Genomic DNA, 26,630 nt, shown 5'->3' on the forward strand with positions numbered 1-26,630 from the left:
TTTATTTGGGTCGGGCTGCGGGCTGAAAATGCCGCTCCTTTAGCGGATGGAGGTCCTGGGGCTAAGAGGATTTAAATCAGGCCGCCCCTCTCCGCCTTCAGACTCTGCCAACACAGGCCTTTTTCGCAAGGGGGCAAAACGAACCCTTAGGAGGCCAAAGGGCCTGTTTATGGAGTTGTTTTTCTTGGCAGCTGAAACCTGCACGAAGCCCGGAGTTAATCGCATCCTCGGCCTCCGGAGGCCCCCGCTTACAGGTGCAGCTGCGTCCGGTGCTCGCCTGTGCGCGATGCTAAACCGTCTGGCGGGGGGGAAACTCCAGGCAGTCTCATTTGCTAAAATTCTTCTGTCAGCATGGAAGGGAAGTGAACAGGCCCCTGGGAGCCTCCTTCTGGGTCGGATTCAGCCCTCTTTGGCCTATTTCAAGCCACAAATGAGGCTTTTCTTTTATGGGGAAGGGGCAAGCACAGAGAATTCCCCGGGGGTCGCTAAACCGTCCCTCCTCCTTACAGTAACCCGAGGCTAATGTGGCCAGGAAACCTTCCCCAGTCAAAAGCAATTAGAGGCCTCGGAGTCCTCTGGGGCGTGCTTTCCCCACGCAGGTCTCTCATTCAATGGGTCTGCACGGCCAACACGCACTAGATGCCTACTCCACGGTTCCCATTACAGGAACCTCCCCAATTAGTTCCAGGCTTTATGGCGAAAGTGCCCCCTTCACGAACACTGGGGAGCGGTGGGAGGTGTGCGTTTTCCAGCACTTACTTCATGCTCAGACTCTCATGGGCCTATGATTCTTTCGTCAGGGCTGGCCGACTTCAGCATCTTGATGATGCCTGGGCCCCAGCCCAGGTTCTGATGGACAGCCTGGGCACGGGGAATTTTTAAAGCTCCCCACGTGACTCCAATGTCCAGCAGAGGCTGAGAAGCACCAGCTTGGAGCCCGACACAGAGTCAGCATTCAAGAAATGGGGGCTGTTCTTACCACTGTCCCCCTTTAGAAAGGGGATTCCAGGACCAAGTCCCTAGGCTTCGGCACCAGATGGACTGGGCTCCTATCCTGGCTCTGTCTCTAAGTAGCACTAAGACTCGGGGCACAGAATTTAAGTTTTCTGAGCCTCAGTTTCTTTGTCTCTAAAACTGGCAAGAAAAATCCAGATAACCATGGGCAAGCAGAGGCCAGTGTCTCATTCATAGTTGAAGCCCCACAACGGTTTCTTCACGGTCCTTCCTCCGTGAATCCTAAAGCAAAGCAGCTGTTCTTCTGGAAAATTTCAAACTCCACACCCACTACTATTCCAGAAAGGACTATGGACACTTGGCTGTAAGCGGGAAGTGTGGTGAGACACTGGGATGAGAGGCTGGGTGTGAGGGCATGCCGGTGCCCTAGTCCTATGCTGGGGCTCCAGGCTCCTCGCCACCCCCCCCACCCCACCCCAACAGAATGGCTCACCCAGATTGGCCTTGTCCTTGAAAACCTCATTCGCCCTTTCTCCCTTGCTCAGTCCCAAGTAACCTATTCTACCAGGTCTTGTGCTGAGTAGGAAGGTGATTTGAGTTTCAGCTCAGAAAAACAGCAACCCACTTAAATATTACCAAGTTGAATGCTTCCTTGTGTTGTCCTACTTGCTAATCTCTGTGAGAACCCATGACTTAGAAGTGATAGTGATTAACTTGTTAAAAATGGAGGAAATGAGGCTCAAAGAGTGCCTTACCCGTAGTTACTTGGGAAGGATTCTTTCTTTTGAGGTTTTAGCATAACCAAAGAAATGAATCTCTAATGGTGGAGATGCAGGCACCTCAACAGGCTTTAGGGGCTAGTGTGAGGGTATGGTGGCTTCCTGGCAGCTCTCTGAACAGCAGGGTCTGGGGGACCAGGGTCAAGGGTAGAGGGAAGAACCACCATCTGGCCTGCCTTCTCCTGACTTGGCTCATACTATGTGGTCCTAAGGAGTATTTTCAGTCTCCAATATACCTTAGGACCCGGCTGAACAGACTGATAATCACTTTCTCTCAAACACACCCCATGACTTCCCACTACTGGGCCTTTGTTTATGCTGTTCCACCCCTGCAGTACCCCCTCTCTCCTCTCCACCAGACGAGGAAAGGAGCCTCGGAAGGGCTGGTGAAATGCCCAAGGCCCCATGACAGATACTGATTTTAAAGAGGAAAATGCTGCATTTCAGTCCCAGACTGCAGCTCTGTACTCCCATGTCCACATCAGCAGCCTTGCCCCGCTGCCCTGACCATGGCCAGCCCTGTCCCCTGCCCCTCCCACCTGCCACCATCTCCGAGCCGTCTCAACAACCCTCTTGGACCATGAGTCCCCCGCGGACCTGCCCGAGCCTCAACCACCGGTGCGCTCTTCCCAGGGCTGCGCTTCCTGAGCTGAACTGCAGGAGACCAGGTCCTGCCCTGAGTCCCACAGATTCTGGCCCCAGGTCCCCCATGTGGACGGTGCATAACTCTGGCTGCTGGGGGGACAGCACTGAGGGAGGACAGTCTTTAAAAATCGGCTGGATCCTCATTGCACGAGGCTGACCACAGCTCTGGGACTTCATCCCTGCTGTTCTCTGCCTAGAATCTTCTAACCCTCTTTTTTAAGCCTCAAGGCTTCCTATGGTTCCCCCAATTCTCCTTAGCCCTCACTATTCCAGCTAACACCTCACCAGGAGGCCTTCCCTGATTTCTCTGGTCTGAATTTCCAGACAAAAGACAAAAGCAGGTTGGCTTTGCTTCCTCTCTCTCACCCATCCCCACGTTGTACTGTAAGAAATTAATTACTCAGAGTTACCACCCCTGGACTGTGAGGCCCCAGGGGAGGAAGATCCTTTATCCCTGGTCCCAGCAGAGTGCTAGGCATACAGTAGGTGCTCAATAAATACTGCAGGGATAAAATGATGGTAAACTGGAGGGGGATGTGATAAGGGGCCCAGAGTCAGGGGACTGATGATTCTGCAGTGGCCAGTCCGCAGTGGGAGGCCTGCAGGGAAGCCCTGTGCCCCGCGCCCACCACACGACATTCCAGGCCACGGCGGGGGCTCACCTGAAAGATGGGGTACTTCACGTAACCGATCTCGATGCAGGTGCTGTCATTTGTTGGCTTGCTGGACAGGAGCGCTTTGAACCTGAACAAGGACACAAGAAGGGAGATAAAAAGACCCACAAACACATCCATGGTTTGTGAGAAACTCCACTCTCTGATGAGACAGACACGTAAAACCCTACATTTCCCCACTCTGCACCACATCGGCGACGCGGCCCGCAGATGGCCTAATGCAACTGTCACCCCAGTATGATGCCATACTTGAATTCGAATTATTTTTTAGAAAATATTTTTAAAGATTTTATTTATTTATTTGACAGAGGGAGACACAGTGAGAGAAGAAACACAAGCAGGGGTGTGGGAGAGGGAGAAGCAGGCTTCCCACAGAGCAGGGAGCCTAATGTGGGGCTGGATCCCAGGACCCTGGGATCATGACCTGAGCCGAAGGCAGACGTTTAATGACTGAGCCACCCAGGCGCCCTATTTAAAGTTTTTTATTTAAGTAATCTCTCTGCCCAACGCGGGGCTCAAACTTACCACCCCGAGATCTAGAGTTGCATGCTCTTCTGACGTGAGCCAGCCGGGTGTCCTCAAACCACTCTTTTTAACTTTAAAGTTTTAACTTCAGGGGCGCCTGGCTGGCTCAGTTGGAAGAGCATATGACTCTTGATCTCAGGGTGCTGAGTCCGAGACCCATACTGGGTGGAGAGATTAAAAAATAATAGTGGTTTGAACTGCTATTTCTCATACAGGTGATTGGAACAGAATGAACACTGTTTAAAAAGCCACCTGTCCATCCTGCGGGACCCATCACAAGGCTGGGTCCTTCACGGGGTCCCTCCTGAGCACATGCTTCACACCCCTCTGGGGCTCACCAAGCTCCCCGCCTCCTGTGCGCTCTGCTGCCCACACCACCTTTGCCCCAGGAGGGCAGGGACTCTGCCTTCCTGACTCTGCGGCATCCCCAGAACCCATGCCAGCCTGGATCTGAGGCATCATAGGTATTTAATCATCTGTGGCTTAACGACCTCCCTACGGATGACTTTCTGACTGGGTTTTAGATGTGCTTCCCTGTCATCGACAAAACTGTACGCTCCGAGCGGGTACAGACCCAGGCCACGGAACATACTGGTACACATTAAGGAATAAGCTAAGCTGTGTCTCTTTCTTTTTTTTTTTTCTTAAAGATTTTATTCATTTATTTGACAGAGAGAGAGGGACAGCGAGAGTGGGAACACAAAGCAGGGGGAAGCAGTGCAGGGAGAAGCAGGCTTCCCGCTGAGCAGAGAGCCTAATGCGGGGCTCGATCCCAGGATCCCGGGATCATGACCTGAGCCGAAGGCAGACATTTAACGACTGAGCCACCCAGGCGCCCCTGTGTCTCTTTTCTTAAACTTTTAATTTTGAAATAATGGTGTCTTTGCAGAAAAGGTATAAAGACAGTACAGAGCTCCTGCAGGCCCTCCGCCCAGCTTTCCCTGATGTCAGCATCCTACAGGTCCGTGGCTGTCAAAACCAAGAGATGAACATTGGGACAATACCTCTTCTGCTTTTATACGCATCGTAACTGAAAACCATGTAAGGCACACTGCCTTTTTCTCATGGTGGCAAAGCAGACACCTGGGGCTTGTTTTCGGCGTTAGGGGGAGGCAGTGGGAGACCAGGGGAGCCTGGGAAGTATTGGTCACACGCATTCATCAGCAAACATCCTGGAAGTGGGCACCCAGTATCCTGACCCCTCTGCGCACCTTGGCGGCCTCCTTATCTGGCATCTCCTTCTCCTCTGTGCACCCTCACTGATCCCAGTTCAGGTCTTTGGATAATGTGGTTCTAAAGGGTCAACTCATTTCAACTCAAAGCGGAAGGACTAAGGGCTGTAGCAAAGTTGGCAGGGAGAGGGCCAGGCTGTTGTCAGCATCATAGTCAGAGGGAAAAGTCCGGTTCAAGACCTGTGTATTTCGGGTGGCTCATGCCAGAGTTCTGGGATATTTGGAGAGCAGGCATGAGATGTTTCAGGCCGGAACTGCGTGAGGGCACTGGGCCGGGGGAGCTAAAATCCAATCCACACTCTGCTCCAAAGCTCTGTGCCCAAAAGAACAGGTGCCCTTGCCTGAGTCACACAAAGGCGCTGCTGTTTATGGTAGCGGATGCTCTGTACTTTAAAAATTGTGGTAAAAAACACATAATAGAAAAATGACCATCGGGGCACCTGGGTGGCTCAGTGGGGTAAAGCCTCTGCCTTTGGCTCAGGTCATGATCCCAGAGTCCTGGGATGGAGCTCCGCCATCGGGCTCTCTGCTCAGTGCGGAGCCTGCTTCCTCCTCTCTCTCTGCCCGCCTCTCTGCCTACTTGTGATCTCTATCAAATAAATAAAATCTTAAAAAAAAAATGACCATCTTAACCATTTAAAGCATACAGAAATGTTAAGTATAGTCACTCTATTGTGCAACCAATCTCCAGAACCTACTTTGTACCCATTAAACAACAACTCCCCCTCCCTCTCCTGGCCCCAGTCCCCAGCCCCGGGGCCACCAGCATCCCACTTTTGGTCCCTGTGAAGCGGACCACTCTAGGTACTACCTATAAATGGAATCCTACAGTATTCACCTTTTTGTGACTGGCTTATTTCTTTGCATAATGTCCCCAAAGTTCATCACGTTGTAGCATTTATCAAAACTGCCTTCCTTTTTAAGGCAAAATAAAATACGTATATCCCACACTTTGTGTATTCATTCATCTACTGGTGGACATTTGGGTGGCTTCTACCTTTTGGCCACTGTGAAGGATGTTGCTGTGAGCACGGGTGCACGAGTGTCCTCCACACTTGAACTCTTGGTTTGGGAAAGATCATCTTCCCATCTAGGGAAAGTACCCCCAGAACTGAATTTGAGAGAGAACAGTAACAGCAACGGCCACGTTCCTCATTCAGTTGCTTTGGAAGCTGGCAGTACGTACCTCGGAGAGGCCGTGAATAGCAACACTTTGTGAGCGTAAAACGGTCTTCCTTCTACCAGAAAGGTAACATCGGACATTTCTTTATTGTTCAGGAAATGAGGATCTAGAACAGGAAGGGGGGGAAAAGGGTAGCTTTAGTGGAAAGAAGGGTGACATTTGCATTCCTCTTCTGGAAAGTGCCAAGAAGAGCTAACAGGGAAACCATGGGGATAGGATATTCATTGGCGAGACAGTGACCCAGCAGGGGACAGACAAAACCAATCACAGGAACACTCAAATCCCTGAAATTCAGTCTTGCATAGGAAGTCATACCTCATTTTGGGATTAAAAGTGGTATTTCCTCAGAGGAGACTCACCCCAGCCTAATGCAGGTGACTTCTGGATGTGAAAGGTATGCCCACCTTGCCTGTTAAGAATGCCACCCCCCACCTTTGCTCCTCCTTCTAGGGCTTAGTGCCCTCCCTGCCTGATGGAAAAAGGGCTTTCCAGGTGATTCGAAATCCAAGCCCTTCTCTGCCCGAGTCAGAGTCACGCGAACCAGTTCCCGGCTCTCGTCTCCCACAATAACAAAGAAGGTAGAGTCGGTGCTTACCGAGCCCTTAGGACGTGCCAGGCACTGTGCAAGCTGGCAGGCACATGCGCCAATGCACTCGGTCCCGGGAGACAGGGACCCCTGTCCGTTGTGCAGCTGGGGAAGCGGGCACACAGGCGTCCAAGCCAGTGACAGGTGGAGGAGCCAGGATTTGAACTCAGGCGTTCAAATTGGAGCGCCTGCCTTGTTCAGCACTAGGATTCCTCCTGCCCTCCCCACTCTGTCCTGATCTGCCTGTCATTTGAGCCACGGAGACCCACAGCTCCTGAAGGTCCCAGTCTGTCCTCACTGTGGGGCTTCTGCTGCTTGGGAACATCCACTAAAACCCCTAACCCCGACAGGCTGCGGCCCCGCTCAGGTCCTAAGTCAGTCTGGACCCAGGTTCAAGGGCAAGCTGGGTCTAACTGCTGGTGGGGCTTCCTCTTAGGTCACCCACCCTGAGCCCACCTGGGCTGCGCTGCCCCAGAGAGGGCTGTAAATGGAAGATGACTTTTCTGGGGGTTTCTGCATCCAAGTTCCGAGTCTGAGGATGTGCTGTGTTCTCAGCTCACGGGAAGAAGATTCTTTCTGCAAAATGTGCCTTGCCTGGTGCCTCTGGTCCCGTGAACGGCACCACCATCTACCCACCACCCGAGTCAGGGACTTGAAGTTAACAGGTCACCTTCCTCTCCTGGGCTTAGCCAGACCCAGTCTCTCACAAACACTGGCTTCTCTTCCTCCTAAGTGTTTCTAGATGTGCTCCACTCCCAATGCCACAGCTCCCCCAGGGCCACACGGTCTCTTGTCTGAGGACCAGCGGGAGCCTCTGCTGGTCCCTGCCTCTGCTCTCGGCCCCTCAACCCGATGATCCACCTCACCACAGGCATCTTTCCTAAAGGCAGATTTGATTACAGCCCTCCTCTGCTCGAAACCCTTCCATAGCTCCCCGGTGCTCCCAGGAGAAAGTCCAAACTTCCTAACGAGGCTCCTGGTGATGGGGCTCCCGTTGCCTTCTCTGGCCTCTCCCCAGTCACATCCCCGTCAACCAGCATGCGTGCTGAGCCACACCAGTGCTAAACACTCTCCCCTCTGGCCCTTTACCTGCTGTTCCTTCTACTCAGAACACTCTTCCATCCCCTTCCAAACCCCGTTCACCCCATGAGGTCTTCATTGCGTAAGCCTTGCCTGATTCCCCCGCCCTCCTAGATGGACCCAGCATGCCCCACCTGTGTTCTCACGGCGCCTGTATGCCCCCTGGGGTGGGTTCTGAAGCCAGAAATCTCAGCTCTGTGACCTTGGGCAAGTTATTTAAGCTTTCTGAGCCTCTGTCTCCACTTCTGTTTAATGGGAATGGTAATACCCATTGTACATCTGCATCCGAGCTTCAGTGGAGCATTATATGAACTTTGGCAAAGCACATAGCAACGTGGCAGACACGCAGTACTCGCGACCCTTGTTCCACACACAGTCTTGTTCTGAGAGCCCGTGGGGGACATCAGGCCTCTTCTTAGTCGGAGGACCTGCTTGTGGCTGGGCACTTCTCCAGGGCTTAAAGTGCCATCCTGAAATGAAACTCCAGCTGCTTCCTTGGGCTGGGTTTAGGCTGGGGGTTTAGACCAACCCCTTGGATTCCTAGGGACCGTGATGCCAGTCACTGGGCCCCCCTGACAGTAGTACCTTGGACCCCTGGCCTGGCCCCACTTTGCCCAGACCCTGCTGTAACTTGGATCCAGAATTTGCATTCCTGGCTGACCCTCTTCTTCCAGCTTTCGAAGGTGAGGTGGTCCCTCAGCCCCCGTGTGGCCCCAGAAGGTGGCCCTCAATTCATATTTCTGTCGCTACACAGAGCTACCTCACTTCTTCCCGTTAAAAAAACTTTAAACTTAGAACGTATCAAAAAAGCATAAAACGGTCAAAGTCACTTGTAATCCCACTGTCATTAGGTATTTTATTAAAAAACTCATACACTTCTGAACAACCCAGATGAAGAGAAAAGAGGCCACCGGAGACGTCCTCGGAGTTGATTAAAATTCACTTCTCCACTTGCTTTAAACACTAAAAGTTTGGAGTGACATTCTCCTTCTTCCGAGCAACCATCCCTTCTCACTCCCACTGCCCACCTCCAACCAGCCCCCACTCCTGTTTCCCAAATTACTCATGTCTCCTACCTGTGGCTCTTTTAACCATTCTCTCCCGGAATTCACTGGGAGGGCAAGAGGACACCGCAGTCACAGAAGAATCAGGCATCAGTGGGCTACAGTCCCCACCACTCCCTACTGTCTTACACGGAACCCATTTCATTCACTTATATGGCCTCCTGGCTCTTTGGAAATTCCAGTCTGGGACCCTAGTCACGGATCACACCTATCTCGTCTTTAAAGCAGGTCCCTAAAGAGCCACTGTTCGGCAACTTTCAGTTATCCTAGCTGGAAATGCTCTATTGAAGAGGGAAACCCTACATTTTCCATCGTGCACTTACTCATAATTTTATTCTGCCCTTTTTCTCCTACACGGTGAGCTTTGAGCCTCTCAGGCCTGCCTGTCTTCTCTCAGTGCTAACCCCTGAAATTCTAGTGCTTGGCTTGAAAACAAGGCCCTTTTAATTGCGGGTGAAGGAAAGCTCAGCAAATTCAGGAGGAAAAAAAGTTCCCTCCTCGCCTATAACTACAGGAAAGCAGATTTTATGCTATGTCATTGAACGGCCCTTGCAAATGCTGGCTCTAACGAGGGTATCTTGTAAAGGCACCAAGATGTCAGACAGGATTGCTACGGCCTGGGAGCATAATGAAATGTCAGTCTCTGAAGTCTGTCAATATGATTGGTCTTTGCAATGCGTTGCCCTGATAACATTTTAATTAACACCTGCTTTCTATAAGGTAGAAATATTCGTGGTTTTGGTACATTGTACCCAACGGACATAAAGGAAAACAGACAAGATTTGATTTGGTTACTAACTTTTTTGTTTTAGCAAAAAGTGGTATCATTTACATTAGCAAGTTCTTCAGGACTTTTTTTTTTTTTTTAAAGATTTTATTTATTTATTTGACAGAGAGAGATCACAAGTAGGCAGAGAGGCAGACAGAGAGAGGAGGAAGCAGGCTCCCTGCGGAGCAGAGAGCCCGATGCGGGGCTCGATCCCAGGACCCTGAGATCAGGACCTGAGCCGAAGGCAGCGGCTTAATCCACTGAGCCACCCAGGCGCCCTCTTCAGGACTTTTCACTAATTTTAACTAGCGCATCCAAACGTAATGGTTTTGTTGAAGAACAGCATTGTCAGATGCTCCCATCTCTCAAAGGCTTCCCAGTCTTTACAGGAAAAGTTCATAGAAAGTAGGAAAGTCCCCAAGCTTCACTGGAAAAAGGCATTCTTTATCTTTCAAATTTTATCATTTCCCAGGCAGCAAGGAGAAAGGCCCTTGCAGCTGAAGCCTCGTGTATCAGGCTTCAAGGCAGCCAAGCATCACTTTGCTTTTTTTTTCTCAGACTGATCAGCCAGCTTACAGCAGTCCCAGGATCCTCTGAATGAAATCAATGCCCGACGAAAGGGTTCTTCTGGAAAATTCCAGAAGCTGGGACTGCTAGGCTGGGGCCAGCCCTGTGCCATGTCCAAGCAGAACAAACAGGGATTACTGCTACTCGGTTGGGATCTCAGAATGATCTGTCTCCTCAGCTCGAGTACATTCCGTGTGTGTGTGTGTGTGTGTGTGTGTGAGCACTTGTTTCCTCTCCTCCTTGGTCTGTGTGTGTGTGTGTGTGTGTGTGTGTATGGGAGTACTTGTTTCCTCTCCTCCTTGGTCCGTGCAGAGGGCTGCCTGCACAGCTCAGCCTTCCTTCAGAATGGGGAAACCACCTGTGCAGGAAGTGCACGGGCCCTGGGTCTGTCCGTCTGTCTGTCTCTGTGGGACGAAATCCTTCAGTTAAAGGGACGAGGTATTGGCCAGTCTCCTTTTCCACATTTCCAAGGTGTAGTCTCTAGCTCTACCTGCCTGCATCTGCCTGACTCCTGTAACCATCCTCTGGGCCCTCCAGCACCGCCTAAGATTCTCTGGGGGCCTTTGCTACCTCTGTGGCCTCCAAGCACAATGCCACTCACCCAGGCGTGAGGTCTGTTTGCGCTTGATCTCCGTGAGCTTGGGGATGGGGTAGGGCCCATAGCAGTGGGTGAAGATGACGCACAGCTGCTGGCTGATGACCTCGTTCTGCAGAAAAGAAAGAAAAGTTCACGCTGCTGGACCCTGCACGGCCTCATCCAAGCTGTCAGCAGGAATGCCTGACCCCCAGGCAAGAGGGGCCCGAAACTTCTGGCAGGTTCCAAGACACCCCCCCCTTCGCCCCCTCCACCAGGCCTCACACCCTCAGTGTGCTCAGCAGACCCTGCATTTGCTTGTTGTGTTGGTCTGTTGTCTGTTTCTGGTCTGTTCACTGGCAAGAGCTTAATTTGTAATTAAATCCTTCTCCCTCGCTCCAGTCAGTTACCACCCATCGGAAAGCACGTTTCACAGCTCGCAGAGTGGAAAATCAGTTTTTACCCCAAACACACCTTGATCAATACTCCGTAATGCTGGAAGCAGCGAATTATCCTGAAAGCAGCAGCAGGAAGCCCTTGTGATCCCGTGACTGCTCTCCAAAACCCAGACACAAATGCTCCTGATTCAGCTTTCTTAGGAATGTGATTTTGGTGCTGAGGCATATCCGGATCCAGGAATGCTCAGCTGAATCACTTGCTCCAAATAAAGGGGGGAAACAAGTTCTGTGATACAGAGCGACAGCTGCCTCTGATCGCCCAGGGACAAAGGAGGCTGTTTCTGATTGCCCCGTGTCCTTCCTGCTTTAGCCTCCCCCCCCACCACCCCCGGGGCCCCGCTGTTGATCATTAATCTGCCTTCATCTGCAGGTGTGTGGGAGGGAAGCCACGAATCACGGCATCTGATGCTTTTTACTGGGTGAAGGGGGTTGAAACTAGGGGCTGAAAATGGGGGTGAGGTAGAAAGGCATTGACAATATATTAAGGAAAGTAGGTTACAACACAGTGTGTACCGCGTATTTTTGGAAATAAAACCCTCTACACATATATACTCGGATTGACAGGTACAGAAAACATCTCGAAGAGTAGGGTTGCCCCCTTTGGGTGGGCTCACGATGTTTTCCCTTTTCAGTTTTATCTGCATTTTCTATGACCATGCACAATAAATATATTTTTTTTTTTTTTTAAAGATGGGTTTGGGGCAACTGATGACGTCCGTGGTTTGAGATATTCTTGAATCTGTTTCATCGTGCTCCCGAAGCAGAAAGATACAGCTGGACACATGAAAAGAGACTTGACCGTTTGATTAAAGACACCAGGATGCCTGGGGCGTGATCCACACAGGTGCCTACAGGGATGCAATCAATATCGGACAAAGGAATTCTGCTTTCAAAGATGATGTCTTAGGACCACAAGGTGTTAAATGCTCCTCTCAACATCCACAAAGCAATCGCCTGTCTCATGGCTTCCTGTGGTGTTTCTCAAAGTGTGGTCCCCGGACCAGCAGCATCAGCATCGCCTGGAGTCATTGGAAATGCAGATTCTCAGGTCCCATTCCAGACCTTCAGACTCAGAAACACTGGGGGCGGGGCCCAGCAATCTTGATTTGAACAAGTGTCCTGGTGATGCTCGGGCTCTCTTGGGCATGACCTGAGCTGGAGCTGTACATTTGTTTCCCTTGGTCTAAAGCCTGCGCCTCAAGGTGGGTTCCAGAGACCACCAGCGGCGAAGAGGGGTGGGAGCCTGTCAGAAAGGCAGATGTGCACCCCAGGCCCACTGAGTCAGGATGCATGATACTAAGCTCTGCCCATAATTCCCAGGCACACTCAGGTTTGAGAACTGCCGTGCTCTGAGCACAACTATGGCCTCCTGGAGACTGTAGTCCCTGAATCCCTCGCACTGAGAATACTGTGAGATACCACACCTGCAAATATGTTCCATTACAGGGCAAAAGGGGTTCCGCGAGGTTAATTAAGGTCACTAACTAAGGCTTAAATTGACCTTAAAGTAAGTATATTTTTCTGGATTATCTGGGCAGGCCCACTGTAATCACAAGGACCCCTTAGAATTAGAGGCAGAAGAGGATTCAGAAGGGATGGTGGAGAAGAGGAAGTCAAGGGATTTGAAGCCTGAGAAGGACTTGATGTGTTGTCGCTGGTTTCCAGATGGAGGGACCCCATGGCAAGCTTGAGTGGGGGAGTGTGGGCAACAACTCTGCGAGAGAAATGGGCCCCCCAGTGGCAGGCAGCAAGGAAGTGGGGCCTTAGTCCTACAACCACCAGGAACTCAATTCTACCCAAACCTAAATGAGCTTGCAGGTGCATTCTTCCACGAAGCTTCTGGAAAGGAACACAGCCCTGTGGACACCTTGATTTCAGGTCTCTGTGAGACCCTAAGCAGGGAGGGCAGCGAGATACAGTGTCTGGTTTCCGTGGAAACCACAGAAAAACAAGCAAGTGTCTAACCACCTTGGGTGACGAAATGAAGAAAGATGGACTTCCCGGACTCGGTGGCCTGTGGCAGAGGCCTGAGCAGCCAGTGTGTTTCTCTGGTGGCTCATTGATTGACTGATTGATTGGTGGTGGTGATGGTGGTCTAACCTCAGTGTGTGTTGTGTCATCCGAGAAAGTAAAGGTAAGGACTGGCCATGTCTGGTCCAAGAGGACAAGCCTCAAATAGGGACAAGTTACCTGGGAGGAGCATCTGTGCCCACTCCTAGGGGAGGGCTGCACACAGGGACTCGATTCCAAGGAGAACAGGTGGGAAAAGGGGAAAAGAGTGAAGTCTGCAGGTGAGAAACTTGACAGGTGCCAACCTCAGCCAGGTGATCCAGGTCGACGCTGGCAGTGAACACTCAGGTTGAGAGTGTGTGCCCTTGATGGGGAATGGCACTTGACCTCTGTAGTCCTCTGCTCTAAACCCATAATCCCAGTCTAACAGCAAGAAAAACATCCCCTATTCCAGGAGAGGGCATCCTTTATGGTATATTTGACTAGGACTCCTCAAAATTTGTCAAGGTCACCAAAAAACGAGTCTGAGAAGTGGTCTCGGCCAAGAGGAGTAATGTAGTGCTCTGGATGGGATCCTGGAGCAGAAGAAGACGTTAGACAAACACTAAGGAAATAGGAATAAAGTATGGAATAATGTCTCAGTGTTGGCTCATTCATTAAAACAAATGTACCACGCCACTGTAAGATGTCAATAATAAGAGGATGTGGGTGAGGGGTTGTGTGAGGAACCCTGTGCTGTCTTTTCAATTTTTCTGTAAAGCTAAAGCCATTCTAAAAAAAGAAGTCTGTTATTGGTCAAAAACCCTACCGCCTGAGGAAACAGGATGATTATGATGAAAGTATTAGAAGTTCAGGAGAAAGGGAAAGAGGAAGAGTCAAGGGTCAAAGTGGACACTGACCATTCCCTGGGCTTTATTCACATAACCCCTAAAGTTCTCATGAATGTGAACATCACGTCATGTGCTAAGCAATGTAGCCATTCATGCGGTAATTCTTTCTTCGACGATTTACTGGGCATCTGCTAAGCGCTGGACACCATGTGAAGGTTGGTGGTGATGCTCCCATGGTCAGGACCCAAAATGCTGCCTTTCTCAAGGCCACCTCTCTTTCAGACACCAGCCACCCCAAGAGAAAACTCCCCACTCTATCCTTGACTTCCTCTGGGTTTGTTGAGGTGTCTGCTCTGTGCCCTTTCCTGTACCTTTCCTCCAGGTAGAGGGGTTGTTGGTCTCATTCCCTCTAGTTCCCCAGCACCCAAATGAATCATAACCCCAGGAAGGCTCCTCCGAGCAAGAAGGGGTGCTGTAATTAGTATCAGTTAATAGCTCCAGTGGGGAGAGACCCGCTGGGTTAGATGGCCAGTTTGGGGTATCTGTTGGGTTTGGTTAACTCTGGCCTCCAACCGGAAGGCAGCAGAACGGAGGCGTGGGTAGGTGGGGTAGGTGTGCTGGGAAGATACTTATATTCTCCTCTGAGTTGTACATTTAAGAGAAGTACTTTTAGGGGCGCCTGGGTGGCTCAGTGGGTTAAGCCTCTGCTTTCGGCTCAGGTCATGATCTCAGGGTCCTGGGATCGAGCCCCGTATCGGGCTCTCTGCTTGGCAGGGAGCCTGCTTCCTCCCCTCTCTGGCTGCTGCTCTGCCTACTTGTGATCTCTCTCTCTCTCTCTCTCTCTCTGTAAGAAAAAAAAAAAAAAAAAGAGAAGTACTTTTAGGTGAAGGCGTGGACTGGATAGTGGGCGTCTGGCTGAGCTGAGTACATGGCACCTGGTTAGCGGTAGTTACTGGTATGCTGCTAGGTACCAGCCATTCAGGTCTCTCATGGAAAATGCTGGGTGTGCACATGGTGTGAACTTGGGACTTGAGGACTCAGAACCATGTGGCTCCATAGAATGAAAGCGGAGTGAAGTGAAGTTCTTAATGTCATGGTTGGTAGGCAATGCCTGAGAGGGGCACCTGTAAATTTGGGGATGACATCTGTCCTCTCTTCCTCAGACCCTCACTTCTCTCCAAAGAAGACGCCGAAACAGTTTCTTTTCTTCAGAAAGGAATGCTGGGATTGATCCCCAAGGGCCTTTTTGGGGGAATTAGATAGGGATCCTACACAGTGGTAAAAACATGGGGCCAGATGGGGCTGGGTCCCAATCCCGGCTCCTCGTTCACTAGTTCTGTGACCTTAGGAAAGTTACTCAGCTTTTCCGGGTCTTGGCGTCCTCTTCCAAAGTGGATTAAAAATATCTGCTTGCTGAGCTTGGTAGGACAACTAAAAAGGATACAGATCACAGCGTACCATTAGACTGAACCAAAGGAAAGTGCCGAGATTTGACCATTTTTGTAACCCCTCAAATGAACAGCAATTTCCTACAATTCAAACCAATCTCTCTTTTTCTAGGTTCTAAAATGTCATACAATTAATGGTAGCTTTTAAGAAGAGGAAAAAAAAAAGACCTCACTGCATTAAATACACATCCGTTTTCAAAGACCCATTTCAAATTGTGAAATGCTAAAAGGTGAAAAAAGCCGCATCTCAAAATCAGGAGATCCTAGAAATACTGTTACTTTCAGGGGGACAATGGCAGTGAGTTCTCTGCCTCAGTCCATTGTCAACAATGGTTCATCCCTAGACGGGCCCTCCCTTGTGGGATATGCTGGGTTGACCTGTGAGCAATGGGACTCTCTCGGCCCAAACACACCTGGAAAAGGTATGGGAGGGGCACCAAAGAGATGGGAGGGCCACCAGAGTTCCCTGAGGTCAGCCACAGTCCCACATCTGTCACTGGAATTGTGTACGAAATGAAATCGAACACACAATAAAGTGCTTTTAAATAGTCACCTGTGTATTTTGATATGTCCCTCAAGGCAAGTGATGCAGGCTTTCTGTTCATGGTAGTACTCTAAGGTTTCCTTTCTAAATGCACTTAACAGATGGTAAGTTGATGTAAAGGAAAATATCAAGCAAATAATAACCCGTGCCAGTATCTTTTAGTAATGAAAGGGAAATCAGACATTCTCAGATGAAGGAAAACTTAGAGAATTTGTCACCAGGAGAAGTCCCCTAAAAGAACGGTTAAAGAAATTTCCCTAAATTGAAAGGAAAGGATAGGGCGCCTGGGTGGCTCAGGGGTTTAAACCGCTGCCTTCGGCTCAGGTCATGATCTCAGGGTCCTGGGATCGAGTCCCACATTGGGCTCTCTGCTCGGCAGGGAGCCTGCTTCCCTCTCACTCTCTCTGCCTGCCTCTCTGCCTACTTATGATCTCTACCATATTATCAGAGAGAGATAATAAATAAGATCTTAAAAAAAAAGAAGAGAGAGATAAAAAAAAACAGAGAGAGATAATAAATAAGATCTTAAAAAAAAAAAGAAAGGAAAGGATAAAACATTAAGCTTGGGGCCTCAGGAAGGAAGAAAGAACATGGTAAACAAGAATATGGGTAAGCATAACAGGCCTTCTTTCTCCTCTTGAGTTTCCTAATTACATTTAATGGTTGATGCAAAAATTGTAACACTGTCTGATGTGTCTCTAAATGTAGGTAGAAGAAATATTTAAAGACGATTATGTCATAAGTGGGGCAGGGTAAATGGGCATAAAGGGGGGCAAGGTTCTTTATTTCACTTGAACTGGTAAAAAGATGGTACCAGTAGAATGTGCTGTTACATATATATAAAGGCATACTACAAGCAACCACTGGAAAAGTGATATGAAACTATACAAAAGCTATCAAAAACATTACAAATAAAAATAAAATTCAAAAAGATGTTCAAGGGGCATCTGGGTGGCTCAGTGGGTTAAGAGTCTGCCTTCAGCTCAGGTCATGATCCCAGGGTCCTGGGATGGAGTCCCGCATCGGGCTCTCTGCTCAGCAGGGAGCCTGTTTCTCCCTCTCTCTCTGCCTGCCTTTCTGCCTACTTGTGATCTCTGTCTGTCAAATAAATAAATAAAATCTTAAAAAAAAAAAAAAAAGATGTTCAAGTAGCCCACAGGAAGGCAGGGATAAGAAAACCTAAGGCAGAGAAACCAAACAGAAAACAAAAAATAAGATGGCAGACGTAAGCCCTAAAATATCAGTAAAGTACAAATGGTCTAAATACCCCAATTAAAAGACAGAGATTGGCAGAATGGATGAAAAGCTCAGCTAAAGACTGTTTACAAGAAATCACTTTAAATATAATGAAAAAGGCAGGTTGAAAGTAAGAGGGTAAAAAAAATGTTATGCAAAACTTAATCAAAGAGAAGCAGGAGTGGCTATATTAATATCAGATAAAGTGGATTTCAGAGCAAAGAAGATGAACAGAAGCAGGGAGGAGCATTATTTAATGATAAAAGGGTTAATTCACCAAGAAGATATTGCAGTCCTAAATGTGTAGGCGCCCAACAACAGAGCTTATATGTGTCTTCTATGTGATTCTGAGAGAACTGATAGGAGAAACAGACAAATCCACAATTATAGTTGGAGACTTCAACACCCCCATCCGAACTGATAGCACAGGGAGAGAATCTGTAGGCTACGAAGACTCAACATCATCATCAACCAACAGAATCTTCCTGAAGCTTATAGAATGCTCCACTTGACAACAGCGGAAAACAGTGTTTTCAAGTGTCCATGGAAGATATCATGATAGACCATACGTAGGGCCATAAAGCCAAACTCAAAAACTTGGAATGACCAAGTAATACGGAAGGTACTCTCTGACCCCAGTGGAGTCAAACGAGAAATCAATAACAGATCATAACAAAATCTCCAAACATTTGGAAACTAAACAACACATGGTTAAGTAATCCTTAAGTCAAAAAAAAAAAAGAAGTTCCAGGGGGAAATAAAAAATAACACTGAACTGAGTGAAAAATGAAAATAATACATCAAAATTTGTGGTACACAAAAAAGGATATATACGGTATAAAATGTGTATATAAGAGAAAAAGTCTCAAATCAGTAATCTAAGTTCCTCTTCAAGAACCTGGAAAAAGAAAAGCAAAACAAACCCAAAGCAAGCAAATAATAAAGGTAAGAGCAACAATCGATGGAGGTTAAAACAGAAAAATAGTAGAGAAAATAATAAAACACAGAGTGAATTCTTTGAAAAGATGAATAATAAAATAAACACACCTCTAGGAAGATTGTCAAAGGAAAAAAAAAAAAAAAAGAGAACACATATTAACAAAATCAGGAATGAAACCGGGCTAGCACAACAGACTATAGACATCAGAAGATAAGAAGGGGGATTACGACAAACAACTCTACCCACATAAATCTGTCAATGCAGATGAAATGAACCAATTCCTCCCCAAAAAAGTACCCCAATGCATCCAATATTAAATAGATCACCTGAAGAGCTGTATAGCTATTAAAGAAATTGAATTCATAGTTGAAAAAAACTCTCCCCCAAAGAAATCTTCAGGGTCAGACTGAAAAGGAAGAAATACAACTATCTTTATTTGCAGATGACATGATTATCTAAGTAGAAAATCCCAGCAGATCTACAAAAAATTCCTAGAATAAACGAATCCAGCAAGGTTGGAGAATACGAGACAAATATAGAGAAATCAATTGTATTTCTTTGTCCTAGCAACGAACACATGGACAAAAAATAAAAATATATACAATTGCTCAAAAAAGGGAGAAATACGTTTAGATAAATCTAACAAAACAGGACTTGTAAGCTGCAAACTCCACAGTATTGATGAAAGAGATCAAAGACGATTGGGACGCCTGGGTGGCTCAGTCAGTTAAGTGGTGACTCTTGATAGCGGCTCAAGTCATGGTCTCATTGTCGTGAGATGGAGCATTGCGTTGGGTTCCCCGCTCAGCAGGGAGTCTGCTTTAGGATTCTGCTTCATCCTCTGCCCCTCTCCCTGCTCTCCCTCTCTCAAATAAATAAATAAATCTCAAAAATCAAAGACAATCTAAGTACACGAAGAAATACAATTCATACACTGAAAGAGTTAATATTTAAAGAGGTCAATTCTCACTGCATTGACCTAGAGGTTGAACACAATCCCCACCCAAATTTCAGCAGGATTTGGTTGTTGTTTTTGATACAGTAAGTTTATTTTAAAATTTATGTGGAGGGGCGCCCGGCTGGCTCAGTCAACAGAACATGTGACTCTTTATCTTGGGGTCATGAATTCTAGACCCACACATCGAGGGTAGAGTTTAATTGAAAAAAAAAAAAAAAAACCCACAAAATTTACATGGAAAGCCAAAGAACATGGCTAACATCATTTTTAAGAAGAAGAATAAAATGGAAAGAATAAGTCTACCTAACTTCCAGATTTATTTTACAGCTACACTAATCAAGACGGTATGGTTAATGATGGAGGGACAGACGCACAGATCAGTAGAGCAGAGTGGAGACCCCAAAAAGAGACCTACACGAATATGCCCAACTCGCTTTTGACAAGCGTGCAAAAGTAATTCAATGAAGGAGGGACAGCCTGTCCAACAAGTGAAGCTAAGATACCATCCATAGGCAAACCAACAAAAACACACAAAAACCAAAAACCTTGATGGAAGTCCCACACCTCATACAAAAATGAATGCAAAATGACTCAGTAGAAAACATAAAACTAAAATTTCTAGGAAAAAATATGAGGAAATATTCATGATTTAGGGCAAGGCAAGGAGTTCTATTACTTGATGCCCAAAGTGTAATCTCCATAAAAAAAAAAAAAACTGATCCATTAGATTTCCTCAAAATTAAAAGCTTTCACTCTGTGAAAGACCCTGTCAAAAGGATTAAAAAAAAAAGCTACCAAATGGGAGAAAATATTTGCAGACCACCTATCTGACAAAAGATCCGTCTCACTCAAAATCAACAGCTAAAAAGCAGACAACTTAATTAGAACACAGGCAAAAACACAAAGAGACATTTCACGGAAGAGGATGTACAGATGGCAAATAAGCACATGAAAATATGTTCAACACCGCGAGCCATTTAGGGAAATGGAAATTAAAACCACGAGATGTCACTTGCACATCTATCAGAATGGCAAAAATAAAAAAAGAGCAGTAATGCCAAACTGCGAGGATGTAAAGAAATGGGCTCATTCCTACTTTGCTGGTGGGAATGTCAAATGGTACAGCCACTCTCCAAAACAGTTCAGCACTTTCTTTAAAAACGAATCACACAGGGGCGCCTGGGTGGCTCAGTGGGTTAAAGCCTCTGCCTTCGGCTCAGGTCATGATCCTGGGGTCCTGGGATCGAGCCCCACATCGGGCTCTCTGCTCAGCAGGGAGATTGCTTCCTCCTCTCTCTCTGCCTGCCTCTCTGCTTACTTGTGATCTCTGTCTGTCAAATAAATAAATAAAATATTTAAAAACAAAACAAAACAAACAAACAAAAAAACCCTAAATCACACAGCTAGCGCCATACAACCCAGTGATCACACTCCTGGGCGTTTATCCCAGAGAGAGGAAGACATACATTCGGATGAAACCTTGTGCACGAAGTTTAGAACAGTTGTATTTGTAACAGCTTGAAACTGGAAACAATTCAGCTGTCCTTGACCTTTGGTGGGTGAGAAGGCACGCAAACCATGGTATGTCTGTGCTACGGGCTACTGCTCAGCAATGACAAGAAACAAACTATGAATACATCCAACAACCCAACGAATCTTCTGAGAATTGCGTTGAGTGAGAGAAACTAATTCTCAAAAGTCCTATACCATATGATTCCACTGAAATTACATTCTTTTTTTTTGTGAAAAGATTTAATTACATATTTGAGAGAGAGAGAAAGAGAGTGCATGACCAGGAGGAGCAGTGGGAGAAGGAAAGAGAATCTCAAGCAAATTCCAGGCTAAGCATGGAGCCTGATGTGGGGCTCAGTATCATGACGCTGAGGTTATGACCTGAGCCAACACCAAGAGTCGGATGCTTAACTGACCGCGCCACCCCAGCGCCCCCGAAATTACATCCTTGAAATAAAATTAGAGAAATGGAGACCAGATTAGATGTTGCCGGGGGTAAGAATGGGGTGGCGGCTGAAGGGAAATGGGTTTGGCTGATAGTGCAACATGAGGGAATCCTGCGGGGGATGGAAATTCTCTGTGTGTTGACTGTATCACATCAATATCGTGGTTGTGGTTTTTTACCATAGTCTAGTAAGATACTGCCAGTAGGGGAAACTGAGCAAAGGCTATATAGTAGTATATAAATTGCATGTGAATCTATAATCTCAAAATCAAAAGTTTAAAATATGAAATGTTTCAATTAAAAATTGAGGAAAAATAAAACTGTACAAATCACAAGAAAAAAAAACACAACCCAGAGATAAGACCTTGTCTCTAAAACCTCCAGCGGTGTTCTAGTCACCATGTGTGGAGGGACACCACACTTTTCACCATGAAGAATGACTCCATGCAATCTGATTTTTTTCTCTGATTCTTATTTGCCCCCTGCCTCAGTCACCTTGCTCTTTTTCCTGTCACCTCAACACACCAAGCACGTTTCTGTTAAGAGCCTCAGCTCCCCACTTGGAATGCTTTTGCCCCCCAGACCTCTGCATGGCTGGAGCTTTTTCCTCACTTCGGTGGTTGTTCAAATGCTACCTTCTCAGGGAGACCTTCCTTACGCCTTGTCTACATTACGCCTTGCCTGACGACCTCCCCCCCCACGCAGACACTGTATCACTGTCTGGTTTTTTTTTTTCATAGCATGTATCAAGCTCTCACTCTCTTTTGCCGACCCATATCCTTGCTTACCATGTGTCTGCCCCTCCCCTGGACAGAGCAAGCTCCAGGAGGAGAAAGAATATGTCTGTCCCATCACCACTGCGGCATAGTCAGACCTGGTGACTGTGGAATGAATCAATGCCCTGGGGAGTTACGTGTGGGAGAAACAGACCAGGAACTTTCTTTAAACAGATGTATATTAAGAAATGGCTATATTGTTCTGTTCCTGGAAAATCTAGAGACGCTGAATTCTTTTGAAGGTAAAATTTAGAAGATGGAGAAAAAAAAAAAAAAGGGCAAAACAAAACAAACAAACGAAAAAACACCACACACGCACCTGCAACCAGATTTCAAGTAACGTATGAATGATGCTTCATCATCAATACAGCTGTATTTCTGTGAGTTGACCAGAAAGTGAATTTATTTCTGGGATTTCTATCTCCTTATCCATCTGATAAAACCAGATACCTGTCCACACGGAACGGCAGATGAGATGTGAACAGGACTCCTTTAATGGAAGGTGAAGGAACAATGCTGGGCCGTTGTGTGATGTGTGGCTACCATCGTCCTCCAATAGGACGCAGGGGAGGGCAAGCTTTGTAGAGCTATCTCAACTCTTTGGATTTCTCTGCCCCCCCCCTTTCCAGTCTTCTTTTGACTGTAAGGATATTACTCACGCTCTGGGAATGCTTGGCTTCACACCATAGCCACGGGAAATCCATCACCTCTTTCCTCCTACCGCCAATATACATGATGTGTAATACCACATTTCACCAGTAGGGGTTGCTATTGAACCCCCCCTATAAGAGCCAACCCAACTCGAGTGTACCATCTTTCCCAAGTGCCTCCTCCTGACAAGGAGCTGTTCCTCCCTCCTCCCTGGCTCCCTCTACCCTTGAAGATCAGTATGGCTGATGGGGAGCAGGCTCTAGTCCACATCTCCTGGCAAAGGCTCCTCCCTTCTTCCCCATACCCTCACCCCAGCCATCGGCTGGCCTTTAGCTGAGTGGGGCATAAGGGGTCTGCTAGGGTATAGTAATGTTCTCTTTCTTAGGCTAGGTGCTGACCACACAGGTATATTTACCTCGTGAAGACTCGTTAGGATCTATAGTTATGATCTGGGCACTTTTCTGTACATATGTCACACTCCAAAACTCCAACTTACTTTAACTTACTTTAAAAACCCATGGATTAGGTTTACTTAATATACAGGATGCCTCAGTAATTTCTGGAATTCCTACTATAGCCTAAAAAGGAATAAACAAAAACCAAGAAACCAAAAACAAGTTAGAACCTCTAACCCTGGGGCACCTGGGGGGCTCGGTCGTTAAGCGTCTGCCTTTGGCTCAGGTCATGATCCCAGGGTTCTGGGATCGAGCCCCACATTGGGCTCCCTGCTCAACGGGAGCCTGCTTCTTCCCCTCCCACTCCTCCAGCTTGTGTTCCCTCTCTTGCTGTGTCTCTCTCTGTCAAATAAAAAAATTCTTAAAAAAGAAAGAAAGAAAGAAAAGAATCTCTAACCCTGGGAACAGATTTAGGAATGTTTTTCACTAAGGTGGTTTCTTAGGTAATTGCTAAGGTAAAAGTGCCACTTCATTCATTCATGCATTCATTCATTCAAAGTTGGAGGGCTAAGAGTGAGGGGCAGGGAGAGTTTGGTTTTGAATGCTTCCATCAGGTTTTGCTCTCTGTGGAATCGCTGCGTCTTGTCACGCAAGGGCTCGCACTCCCGCTCCCACTTTGGGTCCTGGTGGGGCTTCCATCAGGTGCAAATCCAGCCCAGAGGGGGCCCTGAGACTCCAGACTGAGGCTAGGCTGCTGATGAGAGTATCTCATGAGAGCTGCTCTGGCCCCCTCGAGGCCAGGTGCTTCGAGTCTTGGAGAGGAGACAGGCCGTATTGCTGCCGCTTTGCTGCTGGGCCAACCCTACCATCCCGAGAAGGCAGCTCTCTGTGTCCCTCTCACTCTTTGGACAGCCTGTTGGCCCAGCCTGACAAGGGGAACACACGCTGCCTTTTATGTTCAGAGGCCCATTCCCCCTGAGACTCCAGGGGCTTCACTGTCTTAGAGGGAACCTCAGAGTTCTAGAAAGTGTGTTCCGGAGCAAAGGCGTAAGAGGCTGGTGCTAGAGCCAGGCAGCCTGGGTTCAAGCCCAGCTCTGCCACTTAACGGTGTGACCTTGGGCAAGGGATCACCTGCTCTGTGCCTCAGTTACCCACCTGTTAAATGCAAATAAGAATTACCTCATTCCAAGGTTGTTTGTGAAGATTGAGTTAATCCTTATAATATACTTACATAGTATATAGTAAATATATAATATATATATTTTTCTATAGTAAGTATACATTATTTACTATAAATAAAACATTTATAGACATATATAATCTTCTATAGTAAATATAAAATATATATTTTAGCTTAGAAAATCCTCATTTGTGTCTTCAGACAGTTCATTATAAAAGGGTTCCAAGGTCAAATGAGTTTGGGAAACATCCGATTGCCTTTATGAATTAGGGTGTTTGAGGCTCTGCAGGAGAGAAATTGGATACCCTGCAGAAAGAGCTCATGGCCAAGAGTCCAGCCTGTTCTCAGGTCAGTATTTGTGGCTGGTTGGTACGTGCACTGCAGCGGGGTGTTAAATATTTTGAGGGGATGGTTTCTACAGAGCTCCCTCTGGGAAACAGTGCCGCATCCTCTGGGAGGCCGTCTTTACGGCAGTCACTTGCAAAGCCCGCACTAAGTTGCAGGGACAGTTTGAAGGGCGCTAACTCTTGTTATCTTCACAACCACCCTAAGAGGTTAATATTATTGTTATTATTTAATAATAATAATAATTAATTATAATTAATATATTATTATAATAATACATTATTATCAGGGAGGGACACTGAGGCAGCTGGAAGTTAAGCAATTTGAGTGCGGTCACAAGGCTGGGAAGTGGCATAGCGAGGCTTGAATCCCCGTAGTCTGGCTCCAGAGTCCACGCTCTGAACCGCTGTGCTATACAGGCCCTTGGGGTCCGCTGAGAAGCTCCCAGGGTATATAGGACCTGACAAACTCCTCAGAGCCTCTCAGACTGGCCACGCCTGGTGCTTCCGTGGCCTCGGTGGTGGGGCAGCGGTCACAGTCTCCCACTGCCCTTGGCTTTCCACCCCAGTGGATGGCTGGGGGATGGGCCCCTCTCTGCTGTCTGTCCTCAAGGCTCTCCAGCGACACACACAGTAAACCCACAGGCCTGCTGGCTAGGACCAGACATCTATATGGTAGCGCCAAACAAGTGACCCCAAAGACATTTTTAAGAATTGATCTCATAATGGCCTAAGGGCTGGACTGATGTTTTAATGGGGTTGAAGCATTTCCCTGTTGCAGGAATTAGGAGGCCTGTGAGGAAGGGGTGACACGCATCCGATCCTCTGTACCCGAAAAGCTTTCTCCAGGGCCTGGCTTTGCAGGATTCTCGCCAGGGTCCGTATCCCGTTGACCTAAGGAGCTGTACCATTTCCCTCTTCCCGTTGAATTCCCTTCTGTCCATCCAGGTCTGCTCACGTCTCCGCACCTCCATGACACCTTCCCTGACCGACTCACACCTCTCAGAGCCGATGCGACCCACTGTACACCGTTTCATAAACTCAGATGGCCTTGGGCCACATGCGAAAGCACCCAACTTTCGTGTAAATACCCTGAGTTAAATACCCCAAGTAGAATACTCTACTTGGTCCCGTGTGCCCAAACGATGGCACAAGTAGCTGGAGCAGCTGGTTGCTCGTGCCACCAGTGGCCATGACCGCGGGATTCCTACCCAAAGGGCAGGACCAGGCTAAGGGACTGGCGAGGCTGTGAACCTCCCGCTTTGTTCTCTGTCGCCGACCGACTGCAAGAGCGTTAACCTTCTCCTACCTTGCTCGCTTTCAAGATCTCAAACATCAGGGGCAGGCCTTGGGTAACGAGCTCCTCCGTGTACTCCTCCTCCTGAATGGTCTTGAACTCCTTCAGCAGGCACTGGATGAGAGGCCTGCGGTGCTGCTGGAAGGCGATCCGCAAAGACTCCAGCCACGTGTGCAGTGTCCACGGGACCCCTGGGAGGGGAAGGGGAGGGCACGGAGGGGAGGAGAGGACAAGACAGAAAACAACCACAACAGAAGGTGTGTTTTTATCTGCAAGCGGGCCTCTCCCCGGGACAGCACCAAATGACGAGACCAAGACAAGAGCCCGACGTGGGGTGAATAGCGCCAGCGTTGCTTTTTTCCCTGAAGACTTGTGGATGTTGAAACTGAAGCTCATAATTCAGGTCCCTTAGCTCTGGGTGTCCAGCTGCGCATGCCATCCACGGTTTTAGGAGCTGCGTTTTACCAGATCTAACCGTCATGTAGAACATGAACTGGTCACGTGCTGCTTACGCCTTCTCCCTACTTCTGGGTCCTGACTCCGTCCACCTCCACCCCTTCTGCCTTCTGGGGGGGTGGGGGTGGGGACGGAAGCTCAGGGAGGGAGGGTCTTGCCCAGGATGAGACAGAACATCCGGCCCAGATGAGAGCTCAGAGCTGGTGACCCTCTACTGCTCCCTCCAGGACAGACATGGGATGTCAGAGAGAGACCCGGGAGGATACCCCTGCCTGCCGCTGCCCTGCACGAGAAACAGCTTTGCCATCTGTGGATGCTTCATCAGGCTTCCCTCCTGGAATGGAAACTGCTCGGGCAGCTGCGGGGAGCCGAGGAAGAGCGCGTCTCCCTACTGTTTCTCAAAAGCGGGCCGTTCCAAGTCCAGAGCGTCATCGTCCTGCTAAAGAGGCTCTCAGGACAGTGGCATCTGTGTCCCATGTACTGAACAGTCACTCTGAGGGAGAGGCCCATGTCCAGAA

The 26,630-nt window shown here is 48.0% G+C and overlaps 1 protein-coding gene across 3 annotated transcripts in view; it reads right to left on the reverse strand.

Moving 5' to 3' along the window:
• The window catches only part of BTBD11 (BTB domain containing 11), a 299,357-nt gene that overhangs the window by 12,863 nt on the left and 259,864 nt on the right, over positions 1–26,630 (reverse strand). For all 3 annotated transcript variants that reach the window (XM_046013680.1, XM_046013681.1, XM_046013679.1), the window contains 4 exons: positions 25,669–25,847; positions 10,660–10,765; positions 5,996–6,098; positions 3,041–3,122 (listed from right to left, as the gene is read on the reverse strand). In XM_046013680.1, the coding sequence (XP_045869636.1) occupies positions 3,041–3,122; positions 5,996–6,098; positions 10,660–10,765; positions 25,669–25,847 (470 nt within the window). The remainder of the gene's footprint in view (positions 1–3,040; positions 3,123–5,995; positions 6,099–10,659; positions 10,766–25,668; positions 25,848–26,630) is intronic.

This window comes from Meles meles, chromosome 7 (genome assembly GCF_922984935.1).
Source record: "Meles meles chromosome 7, mMelMel3.1 paternal haplotype, whole genome shotgun sequence".
NCBI classification, from domain to species: domain Eukaryota; kingdom Metazoa; phylum Chordata; class Mammalia; order Carnivora; family Mustelidae; genus Meles; species Meles meles.